Source organism: Phocoena sinus, chromosome 11, assembly GCF_008692025.1.
Source record: "Phocoena sinus isolate mPhoSin1 chromosome 11, mPhoSin1.pri, whole genome shotgun sequence".
NCBI classification, from domain to species: Eukaryota; Metazoa; Chordata; class Mammalia; order Artiodactyla; family Phocoenidae; genus Phocoena; species Phocoena sinus.
Genome location: NC_045773.1, coordinates 26,310,775 through 26,327,403, shown reverse-complemented (window position 1 = coordinate 26,327,403; position 16,629 = coordinate 26,310,775). Strand labels below are relative to the sequence as shown.

Here is a 16,629-nt window from a genome sequence, read left to right as displayed (position 1 = left end):
TGTACATAATCTCTACTCGCATCATTCACAACTCATTGCCTTCCCCTCTTAGCTTCTCTGATGCCTGGCACGCAGGGCTCAACAAATGCCTCCTGTATGAATGAAGGACCTGAGCATAGTGGAGTTTACCTTCTCTGTGCCGACTGGGTGATCTTTGATGATTCTTTTAAGATGTCTGAGCTCCAGCTTCCTCGTCTCTCAAATGGAGAAGGTTGCTGGGGGGGAAAAATGAGATGTAGTGTGTGGAAGTGTGTGTAAACTTCCAGGATCTTGTAGTGATTTACGTTGTGAATCATACAGGCTGAGCGAGTAGGGGTGTCTGTGAGTGTGTAACTGCACAGGCAAATGCACTTATTATACACACACACACACACACAAACACACACACACACACACACACACACACATGACTAGCAAAGGAAAAGTCAATCTAAAACCAGACAAATGCCAGTATTTCCTACTGGGAAGAGAGAAAGAACTGGAGCAAGAGGGTTAGAGTCTTTATCAACTGGGATCGAAAAGGATCGAAACAGGGGCTGTAGAAAATTATCTGGGGAAGAGAAACGTGCTCAGCACCGCAACTGGCCAGTTGCCCTCTGGTCCCCACCTCGGCCACTTGAATCCTGGCCGTCAGAAATTCAGTGGCAGCAGCTTGCTCCCCAACAGCCTAATGCTTCCCACATTAACTCCTGGGTAGGATCACCACCCTTGGGATGTGTCCTTACTGTCTTGCACTGAACCACCCCCAGGTGTGCTATTAGGAGCTTTAGTCCAATTTCCTTCCACACCCGGTGAAAGATACTGTCAACAACTTCAAAAGTCTTACTACCAGATGCCCTTAATGGTACAGTGCTCTCTGAAGATGAATTTGTGCTGCCTCTACCCCCCTCCTGTAAAGAACCATGGACACTATGATGATCACAATTTCAGTACGTGAAGCAGTCAGGTTCGTTTGCCCTCTACTTGCTTCTAAAGGAAATGTTAGAATAACCCAGCACAAAATTTGGAAACTAGGAAGCTTTTAACGACTTGCTGTTGGTCGGCCTAAAGGGATTCAACTCCATCATTGCTAGGTACCTTGTACGATGCCTAACTCACGTGCTTCGAGGTGGAAGCAGAGCGAATGTTGGTTTAGAATCTTACTCAGTGTAAACTATCCGTCTGCCATTAGATTAGATGGCATGGGAAAGCTGGCTTAGTCATTTTTATACAAACCTTTGTCTGGAAATCTAAGGATGCTATAACTTTTTTTTTAACATCTTTATTGGGGTATAATTGCTTTACAATGGTGTGTCAGTTTCTGCTTTATAACAAAGTGAATCGGTTATACATATACATATGTCCCCATATCTCTTCCCTCTTGCGTCTCCCTCCCTCCCACCCTCCCTATCCCACACCTCCAGGCGGTCACAAAGCACCAAGCTGATCGCCCTGTGCTATGCGGCTGCTTCCCACTAGCTATCTATTTTACGTTTGGTAGTGTATAGAAGCATAGAGGCAGGGATGTGCGGTAGTTACTAGTATAGGTCCTCCTAATCTGCTTGCATTCAGATTCACCTCTGCCCTCCACTACCACGTGACCTCCAGCAAGCTCACTACCCACCTCAAGCCTCAGTTTCCTCATCTGTATAATGGTGACAGATAGTACCTACTTAAGATAGTTGTTATGAGCATTGAGATATGAGCCAGTAAAGAAGCTAACACAATGCCTGGAGGTTGAAAAATGGTGGTGGTGTTGTCATAAATATTTTTATTAATAAAGCAACACCAACTTGCTTAATATTTTTTCAAGCCATACAAACAGAACTAAAAACTATGGGTGCCCAGCAGTTCCTTTAGTTTAATTGAAGCAGGAGTGAAATGCTTAAAAGGCTGTGTTTAAGTGTTGGTAAAATTTTAAAAAGAAAAAAGAGAACCTACTGTCACATGGAGGGTTTTTTCGTGGATTGACACAATGCAGTGAAACCCAGCAAAATTCAATTACCCCTTGACTGAGTCAGGCCAGCTGAGGAGGGAATTTTACATTTGAAATGAACAGATTGGATTTCATCCTTTTGGAGGCTCAGCATTGCTGCCTGACTAGTCCTTCAGAAGATCAGAGGTGGCCCCGTCAGTTTCCAGATTCCATCAGCCGACCCGCTCTGTCTGCACAGAACAGTTTTTCCCTTGTTTAGGTTCTAAATGAATGTTATTTGCTTCCAAAGTTATTATAGCTGCTAAACACATGCTGACTCTAAAATCTCTCCCTCCAAAATAAAGCATATATATTTATGCATATGTATGTAACTGTTACCTAAAAGAACCTTTCTGGTAAAATATATTTAGTAAGAGATGCCATCCCATAGCATTCAAAATGTTCAGTGGTATGAATTATTATGCTCAGACCATTTTGAGCTGACGTGCTCTTCCTTTATAAACGATCCCTATTCCCTTCCACGGAACAGACACCAGCATAGAGCTTCACTTCTGTTTTCCCTCTTGCTCCTGATTTTACCCCATGTGGCTTGAGAGCTAAATACCGAGCTATAGATCACTGGTATTAATAAGCACGGCAAATATGTTAGTGATTTTTTTTTTTTTGCCTTGTGCCCATAAGCACCATTAACATTTACTGTAAATCAATGCGATGAGTTAGCAACGAGGAAAATGTTGATATTCAGCTGACTGCATAGAAGAAACTTATTTTATTCTCCCCCTTCCTGCTGCTCTCAGAGTACACAAAAATTGCAGACCCAGTCTGTACGTGTGAGCTGAGGGAACTGGCGTTTGGAAGCGTTGCTGATCCTGACATCTGGAAAGCAAGTGTGCGTGCTTCTAAATAGTTGCCACAGGTGATGTGGTCCTGCCTGCTATTTTGGTTTTACATGTCGTTTATTATAAGAAAATCTTTCCAATCTTGGTCTTCAGATAAAGATCCGCTCCTAGGTATTTATCCAAAGAAAACAAAAACACTAAGTAGAAAGGATATATGCACCCCTGTTTTCACTGCATCATTATTTACAATAGCCAAGATATGGAAGCAACCTAAGTGCCCATTAATAGATGAAAGGACAAAGATATATATATATATATATATATATATATATGGTGGAATATTAGCCATAAAAAAGAATGAAATCTTGCCATTTTCGACAACATGGATGAACCTAAAGGGTATTATGCTTAGTGGAATAAGTCAGACAGAGAAAGACAAATACCGTGTGATTTCACTTATATGTGGAATCTAAAAAACAAAACAAATGATCAAACATAACAAAACAGAAACAGAGTTATAGATACAGAGAACAAATAGGTGATTGCCAGAGGGAGGAGACTGGAGGGAGGAAAGAAATAGTTGAGGGAGATTAAGAGGTACAAACTTCCAGCTGCAAAATAAGTGAGTGACAGTGTGGGGAATATAGTCAATAACTATGTAATATCTTTGTGTTGTAATATCATAACTAGACTTATCGTGGTGACCATCTTGAAAAGTATAGAAATATCAAATCACTGTGTTGTGCAACAGGAGCTAACATAGTGTTGTAGGTCAATTATACTTCAAAAACAAACAAACTCACAGAAAAAAATCAGATTTGTGGGTACTGGGGGGTGGACGTTGTGGGGAGGGGGACTTGGATGAAGACATTCAAAAGGTACAAATTTCCAGTTATAAGATAAATAAGTACTAGGGATGTAATGTACATCATGATAAATATAACATACTATATGTTATATATGGAAGTTAAGAGAATAAATCCTAAAAGTTGTCATCACTAGGAAAAATTTTAAAAGTTATAAAGACCCAAGTCTATAACCTGACCCACAAGACCCTGCAGTGAGTCTCTGGCTGCTTTTCCATCTCATCCTCCACTCATCCCCTCTCCTGCCATATGCCAGATCCCTAGTCATATTTCACCCCATGTGCTGTGCTCCTTGTCTTTGCAGGATCTTGATACATGCTCTTTCATCTCTATTTTTTGACAGCCTTATTGAAATATAATTCACATACCATACAATTCATTCATTTAAAATGTACTATTGGATGGATTTTAATATATTCACAGAGTTTGTGTCCATCACCACCATCAATTCTAAAGTGTTTTCGTTACCCCAAAAAGAAATCCTGTACCACTAAGCCATCATCCCCAATCCTCCCCCATCAGCCCTAGGCAAACACTAACCTACTCTTTGTCTCCATAAATTTGTCTATTCTGAACATTTCCTATACATGGAATCATACGATGTGTGGTCCTTTGTGACAGGCTTCTTTCACTTAGCATAATGTTTCCAAGGATCATCTATGCTGTAACTTGGATCAGTACTTCATTCCTTCGTATTGACAAGTAATATTCCACCCTATGGCTATACCACATTTCATTTATCCATTCATCAGCTGACAGATGTTTGGGTTGTTTCTGCTTTTTGGCTGTTATGAATAATGCTGATATGAACATTCTAGTACAAGTTTAGTGCAGACAAATGTTATCATTTCTCTTGGATATGTATCTAGGAGTGGAATTGTCAGACTGTGTGATAACCCTTACGTTTAACTACCTGTAGAACTGCCAGACTGTTTTTCCAAAGTGGCTGTACCATTCACATTTCCACCAACGATGTATGAAAGTTCCCAGCTTTCTAATTGGAACTTATTATTCCAATCCTATCTTGTTATTCCAGTCTAATCTCACTAACGCTTCTTATTCCAATTTTATAATCATTTTGATTGTAGCCATCCTAGCAGGTGTGAAGTTGTATTTCATTGTGCTTTTTTCTCAGCTTTTGATCTGGACAATTTCTACTCACTTTTCAAGCTGCAGCTTAAAAAATCACTTCCCCAGGGAATCTTACCCTGACCACCCCACCCCCAGACTAGCCTAGGGCTCCTCTCAGAAGAGCTATCTTTTCCCTCTAAACTTGAAGTTCAACATGAGCAGGGACCAGCCCATCTATCTTTGTTCCCTACGTTATCCCCAGAATCTAGACATTGCGTGAACTACACAGCTTCTTGTTAAAAATACAGGTTGAGTGTTTCTTTTTCTGGCTGAGTAATATTCCATTGTATAAATGTGCCACATCTTCTTTATCCATTCATCTGTCAGTGGACATTTAGGTTGTGTCCATGTCCTGGCTATTGTAAATAGTGCTGCAATGAACATTTTGGTACATGACTCTTTCTGAATTATGGTTTTCTCAGGGTATATAGCCAGTAGTGGGATTGCTGGGTCGTATGGTAGTTCTATTTTTAGTTTTTTAAGGAACCTCCATAATGTTCTCCATAGTGGCTGTATCAAGTTACATTCCCACCAACAGTGCAAGAGGGTTCCCTCTGTCATACAGAGTGAAGTAAGTCAGAGAGAAAAACTTTCTCTGTGTGCTAACACATATATATATGGAATCTAAAAAAAAAAAAAAGGTTCTGATGAACCTAGGGGCAGGACAGGAATAAAGACACAGATGTAGAGAATGGACTTGAGGACACAAGGAGGGAGAAGGGTAAGCTGGGATGAAGTGAGAGAATAACACTGACATATATACACTACCAAATGTAAAATAGGTAGCTAGTGAGGAGCAGCTGCATAGCACAGGGAGATCAGCTCGGTGCTTTGCGACCACCTAGAGGGGTGGGATAGGGAGGGTGGGAGGGAGACACAAGACAGAGGGGATATGGGGATACATGTATATGTATAGCTGATTCACTTTGTTATACAGCAGAAACTAACACAACACTGTAAAGCAATTATACTCCAATAAAGATGTTTAAAAAATATATGTTGCGTGGATGACGTATACAAGATAGTGAGAAAAAAAAGGGTTCATTATTTGAAAATCACCTCTATCAGAATAATTGGCATGATTACCTTTTCAATCTATTTCATTTTTCAGCATTCCCACAGACTCAGCTATTGAGAAATATCTTAGTATCTCTGGCAAGGGGAGGAAGGGTCTCTACAGCATAACCATGATGAATGCTTCTATTTTCCTGAATTTTACTGAAGCTGTACACTTTTCTGGTTGACAAGCAAGAGGATCTTCAGTATAAATAAGCAAAATCAAGCTGACTATGTAAACAGTTTTCTCAAGTCAAGCAATAAATGAAAAAGAATAGATTTCTGAGAAATAAGGAACTTAGGGAGACTGGAGTTTTCTACTTTGGTTTTCAGCTAGGCTACACCCCTAGAGATTTCAGTTCAGTAGGTCTGGGGCAGACCCTGGAATATACATTTTTAACAAGACCCATAGTTATGATGTTAGTTGTCCGTGGGCTCCACTTTTTAAAAAACTCATCCTAGTTTTAATATCCTCATTATTTAATAGAAACAGATTAACGTAGAAGTTAAAAAGTTCCTGGCCCTATTTACTAGCTTTGTGGTTTAGCACAAATTAATCTTTTCTAAGCCTGTTTCTTCATGTGTAAAGGGGGAAGGGGCAATAAAATGCCTACATCATAGGGCTGCTGTGAGCATTAAATAAAACAATACATATAAAACACAATATCTAGGGCTTCCCTGGTGGCACAGTGGTTGAGAGTCCGCCTGCCGATGCAGGGGACACGGGTTCGTGCCCCAGTCCGGGAAGATCCCACATGCCGCAGAGCGGCTGGGCCCGTGAGCCATGGCCGCTGAGCCTGCGTGTCTGGAACCTGTGCTCCGCAACGGGAGAGGCCACAGCAGTGAGAGGCCCGCATACCATAAAAAAAAAAAAAAAAAAAAAAAAAAATCTAGCACATAAATGCTCCAGTATGTTAGTTGCTATTAGTATTACTATTTTATCATTTTGTCATTATCCGAATTGTAAGAGAATGTACACAAAAAATATATTTTAAAGGAATCAAGTTTTGCTTAGTAAGAGAAATACTTCTTAAGCATAAGTTGGGAATTTATCGTATTCGTCAATGGTTTTATCATCATTGTTGGCTCTGTAAATAATTTTCCAGGTGTTCCTTTACTGATATCACTAAGCCTCATTCATGTCTATTTCCAAGTGCCTCCCTAATACTCAAGGAATAATTTAGTCATTTCTGAAGAAGCAGAATTTTGGCTCCTACATTGAATTACAGATCACCACCCAGTTCACAGCATGAGCTATGTACTAGATATAACACATCTTCCTTAGGTGTCATTTATTGAGCAGAATGTACTGCCCTCCAAAATCTTATTTTTCTCTATTAAGTAATATATTGGGCCTGGATGCTGTCCTGACAGAACTTATTCTCTAAAATAGAAGTTCTCAAAGTTCACTCAAACTAGGGCGTATCAGTCATCTTACAGAATCAAGAATGTTTGTTCACTTATCCAAGTCCTGTTTACTGAGTGTCTAACAAGTGTCAGGCATTCAGGATTTACAGAGAAGAAGAAAGTCAAGATCCCAAATCAAGTGGAGACAGAAAAAAAAAAAAGTAATTAAATACGTTACCAAGGAAGTGTGGTTGGTGATGGGTGCTATGAATGACATTGAACAGGGAGATGTGATAGAAATGTCTAAGGGAAAAGAACTATTTTAGGTTAATAGTCAGGAAAAGGCTTTCCCAGGAGATGACATTTTGAGCTGTCACCTGAATGCCACGAAGGAACCAGCCATGGGCAATGTCAGGAGACAGAGTGATTGAGGAAAAGGGAACAGTCAGTGAAAAGACCGTAAGCCAGGACCTGGTGGGTCACGCTTAGGAGTTAGGCTGTGAGTCCAAGTATAATGAGAAACCACTGGAGAACTTAAGGGGGAGGATGTCATAGTCTAACCCATCATCATTTCAGGATCACTTTCCCCTTCCGTCCTCCCCGCTCTCTAAAGTGACTAGCTACTGTGAAACCTAATGGAATGATGTTTAACTGCAGTATCTGCTTCCACGAGTCCAGCTACAGTCTCTGTAATTTCTCTAATGAATTTGTCACAGAGGCATGCCATGAAGGTCTCAAATCACATCTCACTTACGGCATCGAGTTTTCTCTCCAGAGCATTTTAACAATTCTCCTCTCTGGTATCTCTGGTACTTTAGGTTACACCAGGTGACGTTTGAGGTGCCCACCTGTGAGGGTAAGGAACGGCAGAAGGTGGCCCTGATTGGCGACTCCTCATCTTCGGCAGAGTTTTTCGTCACCGTGGCTGTCTTTGCCTTCCTCTACTCCTTGGCCGCCACTGTCGTTTACATTTTCTTCCAGAACAAGTATCGAGAAAACAACCGGGGTCCACTCATAGTAAGTGGTTTGCTTTATGAAATAACTTTTTCTGTCCTTTCTAATTTCTTTTTTCCAGTGCTTAAAGGCTTTGGAGTTACCTGAGCCCTCAGGGCATGTATTTGAAAGGCAATCACATTCTTTTTCATCCAAATCTCTTAGATCTAAAACAAAAACATGATGCCTGTCATTCTTTTGTGCCCCTTCTCTGGAGAAGTATTGTAAGAGTTGCTAGAAACTCCTCTGCAATAAATGCTTGGAAATCTCATGAGATCAAGGAAAGAGTAGTGAGGCTTGCGGCAGATTTATTTATAATTCCAGTATTATGGAGTTAGTCGACCATTTTTTCTCACTGGTTGTTTAGACAGTGTGACTTGTACTTATTGAAATGTGTTATTCCTTTGGTATATGATAGACTGGTCATAGAATGGTTTAGTTTGAAGATGGAGTTCTCTGTCTCTGAATCTCTCTCTCTCTCTCTCTCTCTCTCTCTCTCTCTCTCTCTCTACCTCTATCTTATCTCTTTCCACCACCAACCCACCCCCACTTTCTTTTTCCTTACACAATGGTTCAAGGACTCACCTGGGTGAAACCAGTCTAGCCCAGCCTGTCCAAGTAGGGACACACGGACACCTAGGGGAACACAACAGCTCTCAGAGCGGTACATAAGCGTGGATAACTTTAAGGAAATATATTTTAAAATTTTCAGCTTTCTCATGTACATTTGCCTAAAACTTATCTTACTGAGAATGCCCTGCTTCTGAAAATATGTTAATGCTTCTTTCTTAATCACCTATTCCCCTTTTATAAAATAAAAGCATCCTTCTCCATCCCCACACACGGGATATTGCTAGGTTGCGAAGCCTTGGAGGCACTAAAAAAAAGGACCATTTGATATATCGGTGTTGGTATTGACAAAAGAGAGTTATTCAAATGGCTGGGTAGTGTATCCTTTTGCATCTAAGGAGGTTTCCAATTTTTTCCTTTCAATAAAGTAGAAATTCCTAATCTCAGCTGATAGATCATTAAAAAGTAATTTTTGATGACAGATCACTCTGTGGTCTGGGACATATTACTCAGAAGGAATTCAGAGAAATTAATGGCATCACTATAACAAAACCCCATCCATTCTCATCTACTCATTTCTGTGAGCAAACCTTCTCAACACATCTGTACAACGAGAAATGGAAATAGAATTTATGCTGAATCAAGTCCCATGTTAGAAGTAAGTAATATTTTTCCCTCAAAAGTACATCAGCTAATTGAAGAAAAAACAGTCCCATACATTTCTAATAAAAATTTTACTTTTAAATTTTAATGATTATTAACATTTATAACATCTTTATGTTGTTTTGGACAATTGTGCATTAATAACATTTTTAATGATTACCCAGCTCAAAAGAAAAATTTTTGATACTTAAAGCATTAGGGTCATGGGTAGTCAAAGAGTAATTTTAATTTATATACATATTTTTGTTGCAAAGAAATGTAACAGTGTGATCGATAAAATGCTTTCCAGTATAAAAAAAAGTTACATGAGGCTATGATTCGGTGGGGGAAGTATAATGGAAATACAAGTTCAAGGAGAACAAAAAGAACATGTAAAGTTTCTGACTGTTAATGAGGAATTTGTTTAATAATTTTTAAATGGGTAATAGAGAGTATCAAATAACAATTCCATTGAATTCATCTAAAAATTGATACAATGGGATATATTTTTAAATATCAATACTTAAGCCCAGCATTACACTCTTGCAACTGTTTAGACTTTTAACAAAAAGAAAATTGTGTGTCAACTTTATACGAATAGGCACACAGTTTTTACAAATTCTTTTAGGGAGTACGTGAGTGAAATAAATTTTACAGATCTCTAGTCTAATCTATATATTATAGAGACCAGAAACTTAAAATCAACATGTTTTGAAGGGTAGCTGGGAGAAACCCTTATTTGTAAAACGTCATGATTAAGTTTGAAGGGACTGGGGAAAGATCTGTTTTATAGCACTTCAGTATGTTATTGTGGAAAAAGAAGAGTCAATCAGCAGAACTTGAACTTTGGACAGATGTCTTTTTTTTATTTTCTTTCCCAAATTGGAGCTACTGGTCTTAATGATTTTAAAAGATCTTTAACAGTGTCACCTACCTTGGGGTTAACCCTCGCATGACGTGTAGATAGATACATCAAAGAGGTTGAGATACGTGTGTGTGTGTGTGTGTGTGTGTGTGTGTGTGTGTGTATGTATACTCTAAAACTGACATGTGTGCATCCATTCCTGGATACCTGCAGACACTCTCATAGAATTCTAAAGTCTGAGGAAATACTCTGACTTCCAGAGAGAAGAAACTGACTCAGTTAGTTTGCCTATAAAGTGGGAAAAGCTCTATTTTGTTATATAAAACTACATTCTCCTCATAAGAAGTAATCTTGTGAGGCCATGCTATTTCATCTCTGTGTAAATAGTCTTTCCCATCAAGCAGGATATAATGAAATCCTGAATTGTTTACTACACTGGGTAGGTTTTGTTTTATTACATCGTGGAAGAAGGGGAGGAGCGGGGAGTTAATTCTAGTAATAAAAAGGGAAAGGCTCCTAGGTGAGACTTCAGTGATATTAAAAAACTGATGTGCTCATTACTTAGCAGATAAAAGTTAATTTAAAAGCGAGCCCGAATCCTAAGAGTCACAGAGACAGAATGAATGTAGAGGATCAGTATGACGCCATTGCACCTGCAAATGACAAGCCTTTCCAGTTCTAATCCCACCACAGTGGGGCTGTGACTGGGGAGGGAGGGGTGGGCTATGGTACCCACCCTTAACTGTGAGTTAGTAGGTTAAGGCCAGTCCACAGTGTGAGCAAGATCTCAAGAAGGTGGTTCATACCTAAGAAAACCTTCAAATACTAAACTAACAGTAATTGTACTTTTTTAAAGCCAAGCCTATTTATTCAGAAAGATGGCTACTGATCATTACTTGTTCTCTCTGTTCCTGTCACTAACTATTCTTTTGTTATTGTTGCTTTGTTTGTTTAGGGATTTTTTTTTCCCCTTTATTCTGTAGTTTGGGATTCTCTATAATCCTCTAGGACATGACAGGATACATCATGCACAGATAAGATCAGTGTGGAGGAAAGTGATGAGGATGGTGATGGTGTTGATAATAGTAACAACAGTAATACCGGCTGGTATTGATAGAGTTTCTTACTCTGTGTAGAGTTGATTTAATACTCACAACAACTGTAGCTTTGTATTGTTATACACTTTTATAGGTGATGAAAGGGAGGCTTGAAGTACCCAATTAACTCTCCCAGGTCACATTACTAATAGTCAGAGGGTAGAGTTTGAACCCAGGTCTCTCCAAATCCAGGGTCCAAATTCATAACTACCATGCAAGAGGGTCCGAAATCCTGATAGGCAATGTGCTACAAATTTGGAGGGGCATAGGTGGGTAGGACAAATTGGTTTATACACCTGGACAGCTCCTGTTATTTTCTTGCTCAGGATATAGAGAAACCAAACCCTAGAACCCTTAGACTTCTCTGCTTCTTTGACTGTCATAGAGGGTTTTTTAAAATTTGCCTTCAGAATCCATATGGAGTTATAGAATGGCTGCCGTGAATCTATGATGCTAGGATATCTAGAGGGTTTCTGCTGTTTATCTCTGTTGCACATAAAGGATGTCAGTGATAGGAAACAGGCTTTAAACATGCCCAAGATCAATGGCTGTTATAAATCAGAGATTACCAGGACTGATACTATGTATTTGTAAGCAGTCGTGAGCCATTTTCAGGCAGACTGGAGCCAAAGGCTATTATCAATGGCTATTTTTTAAGGTATCTTTCTCTACTGAATATGCTTGACAAGATTGCCCACCTTTAAGTGAAAATGAGAATCTGCATGTCTTTAGAAGTAACGTAATTGTTAATGATGCTGAATGACACAATAGTGAGAAAATCAGGCCAAAAACTCAGCCAGCTACTGTATGTCACCACAGTGAGTGCCTTCTTGTACAGATGAATAAATATCTTTCTCAGAAAGCAGAATTGGCCACCTGAATGGTTCATGATTATGGAATTGAAATGTCACCTCTGGTTATATCATTCTGTCATGTTCCTTAGAGTACAGTTTTAAAGCCAAATCTCCTGCCTAGATTTCTGAGACAGGATGTTCTGAACCATTTTCAGATCTCATGTCAAATAGTGACGATGTGAGGCTTTAGGGTGTTTTTTTTTAATATTAATGTAAAGTAGTTTAAAAACATATCTTACAGAGCTGACAAAGTGCTCTCAGAATGAGTATCTAATAAACACCATCCCACATTTTGGTGAATCCTTCTCAGGAGAGATTTGGTTTAAAGTAACTACTCTAAATGTCAAGTAGAATCAATATTCACTTTAAGATTTTGTGGGAAAGGAAGGGGCTGTGTTGTTGAAGCTCTCCTTTTCCCATAAAGGAGATCAGGTTGACCAGAGGCAGTTTATGGGACTAGAAGTGTTTATAACCATTGCGGTCATGCGGTGGTACCATGGCTCACATTCGTTTTATGCCCGATGCATTCCTAATATTTTCATATTCCCCATCCAGCCTCAAAACAATCCTGAGAGAGACGTGGAGCGATTACAATCAGCCTCATTCTACAGATTCACTGTGACTCCTCTTTATCAAGCACCAGGCATGGGAAAATGAATCCCTGGGAGATTAGGGACCTTGCCTGTGGTCAAAGAAGTTAATGGCAGAACAAGGACTCAGACTCTTAGGCCAGTGGTCTTGAGGGTAGTGGCTAAACTTTGGGGTCCTGGATTTTAATCCCCCTGTATGACCTGTTATTTAACAGTTGGAAGCCTACGACTTTATCGATAGAATGAAGCTAATAATAATACACATGTCACAAGGCTGCTGTAAGAAAAGGAAGAGTTAATGCCTACAAAGAGCTTTGCGCAGGGAGAGGCACACCAGCCAGTGATGGATTAATGGTATTTAATTGTAGCCCTGTTGTTATCCTCATGTTAATTTTTCTCCTGTCCATTACTAGGTAGTACCTTAGCCCCTTAAGAGGAATTGCAGGCACCTTCCTTTAATTGCCTGCAGCCCTCACAGTCCTACTCTCCTCCAGTCCCCTTATCCCAGGCACTTTCTTCCCTCGCCCCCACCACCCGCTGCCAAGTCCCACACGATCAAGCTTGACTCAGGACTACTTCTAAGATCGCAATTGCTAGGTTGAGCCTTCCAGTTAACCTTTCTGTTTCTGGAACCCCGCTCTATGAGGTGATTGGAAGGTGGATTTTTAACCCCCTAACAAAATAAGCCTCCCCATTGTCAAGTAGGGGCCGAGGCCATCACGGAGAGGAGAATAGGAGACAGGCACAGAGCTGGATGCTCAGAGAATCCAATGCGTGTTCCTACTCTCAACTGCATCTTTCTTGGCTGTCATTAGAGATGGAAATCAGAATTGCAGTCTCTGAGCTCTTCAGAAATTGCTGAGAAGCCCCTCTCTCGCCTCTCCTCTTCTCTCTCCTCCCTTTCCTCACCCTTTTTCCCTCTTTTCTTCTCTTTCTTCCCTCTCTCTTCTCTCTTCTCTCATCATGTTAGTTATACTTCATGTCTAAGTGTATTTCACTTAAATTGTATCTTCAACAGGCCAAGCAATGTGTGTATATGGGTGAACTAAAAGCATCCAGCCTGATGAGGAAAATTATTTAGTAATTATGACTCTCCTACAAATGACCTGCTAGAGGTTATGTAGATGGACTTTGGTGACCTACCTGGAGGAGGAAGTGAACCTCTACCCGGAAGCCAAGGCACTCCCTCCCCAGGTGGGCTGGGCTAATAGTAAAGACGGCTTCACAGCACGTAGTGGATGATGAGAGGATAAACGGAGGAGATTAAACGGAGGAGATTATTTTGAAATTCTGCCCCAAGTATAATGTATTTGGTGCAAAAAAAGAATACCATCATTTGAAGCCTCCCAAATGTGTATCTTGTTAGGGGTAGGCACACCTGTCAGAATCTGACATTCTGGCTTGTGGGGTATGTGTGTGTGCGTGCGTGTGTGTGTGTGTCTGTAGTTTCCACTTCCTCACTCTTTGAACCAAGAAGTGTTGGCAGTACAAAAGGGGGGCATGGACCTAAAAAGGAACGAAATTGAGTTTTTTGTAGTGAGGTGGATGGACCTAGAATCTGTCATACAGAGTGAAGTAAGTCAGAAAGAGAAAAACAAATACCGTATGCTAACACATATATGTGGAATCTAAAAAAAAAAAAGTTTCTGAAGAACCTAGGGGCAGGACAGGAATAAAGACGCAGATGTAGAGAATGGAATTGAGGACACGGGGAGGGGGAAGGGTAAAATGTGAGAAGAGTGGCATGGACATATATACACTACCAAACGTAAAATAGATAGCTAGTGGGAAGCAGCCGCTTAGCACAGGGAGATCAGCTCGGTGCTTTGTGACCACCTAGAGGGGTGGGATAGGGAGGGTGGGAGGGAGACGCAAGAGGGAGGGGTTATGGGGATATATGTATATGTATAGCTAATTCACTTTGTTATACAGCAGGAACTAGCACACCATTGTAAAGCAATTATACTCCAATAAAGATGTTAAAAAAAAAAAGGGCATGGACCTAACCTTACCATGAACTGTTAATCTAAACTACTATATATTTTGCATCAACAAATACATCGTTCCAGAATCGGCACCACAGATGAAGGCAAATAAATTGATCCACTTTAAATGTTCCCACAGCACAACGTCTACACGTTTGATTAGATTTTACATCCTCAGCTCTTTTCCAGCTTTCGTATGATTAGCAGATTCTTAATTACAGTTTAGAGGAGCGTTAATCCCCACCGTATTTGGTACCACATTTCTCCAATTAACTGGTTAAACAAAGAGATGAGCTGTAGTCCGGTAGCCTTAATAAAAGCAGTGAACTGCTTATGGAATTAGTGTGATTCTTCAGGGGCCCAGAGCTCTTCCTGTCCTGTGTTGGAGCCAGTGCCTTCAGAGGGCTAGCAGAGAGTGTTTGTCCAGACTCCATCCATTTTTGTCAGATTTCCTCTCATTCCAGGGAACTCATCATTCAATTAGAAAAACCAGAACCTAGTGGAAGTTTGGCAAAGCCCCAAATGTGTTTCCTTTTTGATTACAAGACAAAGCTCTTCCTTGGATTCAAGAGTAATGATCAAGGCTGTCTAAGTCCTGCTGGGTCCCAGGCCCTGTGCTAGGCACCAAGGACACACTGCAGAGTAAGACCTAGCCGCTGGCCTCAAGTTCCCTGCTTTATTCCTATTACCCTTGAAGGCTAAATCTGTCATGGGAAGACAGTAGGGTATACCAGTGGTTAAGAATTCAGGCTCTGTACCCATACTGCTTGTGTCCAAATCTCAGCACCATTGTCTGTCACCTGTGTGGCTTTGGACAGGTTATAGAACCTCTCTGTACTTGTGTTTCTTCACCTGTGAAATAGAGATAACAATGGTTCCCAACCTGTAAAGTCGTCGATCAGATTAAATGAGTTATTGCACACAAAGCAATTAGAACAGGAGCAAGTGCTCATGAATGCAAGCCATTATTTTCCATCATGTAGTCTGGCGTCCATACTGCGCTGTCCATGCAGCTAGAGTTTATTACATTTCAGTGGACTGATTGGCTGAAAAACAAAGTGGATAAATACTAACTTCACTGACTCTCGTCTTGAGAAATGCTTTGGAAGGCTTCTTGTCGCACTGTTGACATCAAACACTCATATATTATTTTTGTTGTTTTTTAGAGCTTCCAAATTCAGTATAAGCTGTTGTCATTAGAGACAGATGCCGTCAGCCCTAAGATGGGGTCACTCTGTCCCCATCACTCAGTTCCCCTCCCTTCAGCTCTCCCACCCCCATCCTGGCACTCAGATCTCATATTTTAGGGAAAGAGGGGCAAGAACACAGTTCCATTAAGTAAGCCAGGCTCCAGAGAACAGGAGCTTGAATCCCTTGTCAGTTGGCAAGTCTGAAAATAGCAGAGTGTGAAGAGCAAAGTGGTGTAACAGGTAGAAACTTGGAACATGTGATTGTTTGGGGGCATCCAACTGAGAAACTAGATTCAGACTTTTACCCTCCTCCTATCATATTTTGAAAGTGATGAAGTATCGCCCACCTCACCCCGCCCCCATGATGGCAAAAATATCCTTACTCTTTGCTAAGTTTATTTCTTTGATTCCAGAACAAGCAGACATTCACACATGCAGCTTGGATTCACTGGGGCTTTCAGCAGTTCAGTAACGTCTTGCGCTAATACCCACGGTTCATTAAACTTTCAAATAATTGGCACGAAGTCCAGAGCTTGGATTTTTTGCAGCTCTTTCTCCCAGCTGGGCATCTTCATTTCCATTGCTTATTAGCAGGACTCTAATCAAAGCCACAGAGCCATGCAAGGGAGAGCTTCACACCTTGCCCAGGGAACAGAAGAGAATGTGACTCAAGGTAAAACTGGCTTGGA

At 40.5% G+C, this 16,629-nt stretch overlaps 1 protein-coding gene across 2 annotated transcripts in view; it reads left to right on the top strand.

Annotated features, from left to right (window-relative positions):
• Positions 1–16,629, top strand: part of SYNPR (synaptoporin) — a 296,179-nt gene that overhangs the window by 246,001 nt on the left and 33,549 nt on the right. For both annotated transcript variants that reach the window (XM_032649185.1, XM_032649187.1), the window contains one exon: positions 7,973–8,171. In XM_032649185.1, the coding sequence (XP_032505076.1) occupies positions 7,973–8,171 (199 nt within the window). The remainder of the gene's footprint in view (positions 1–7,972; positions 8,172–16,629) is intronic.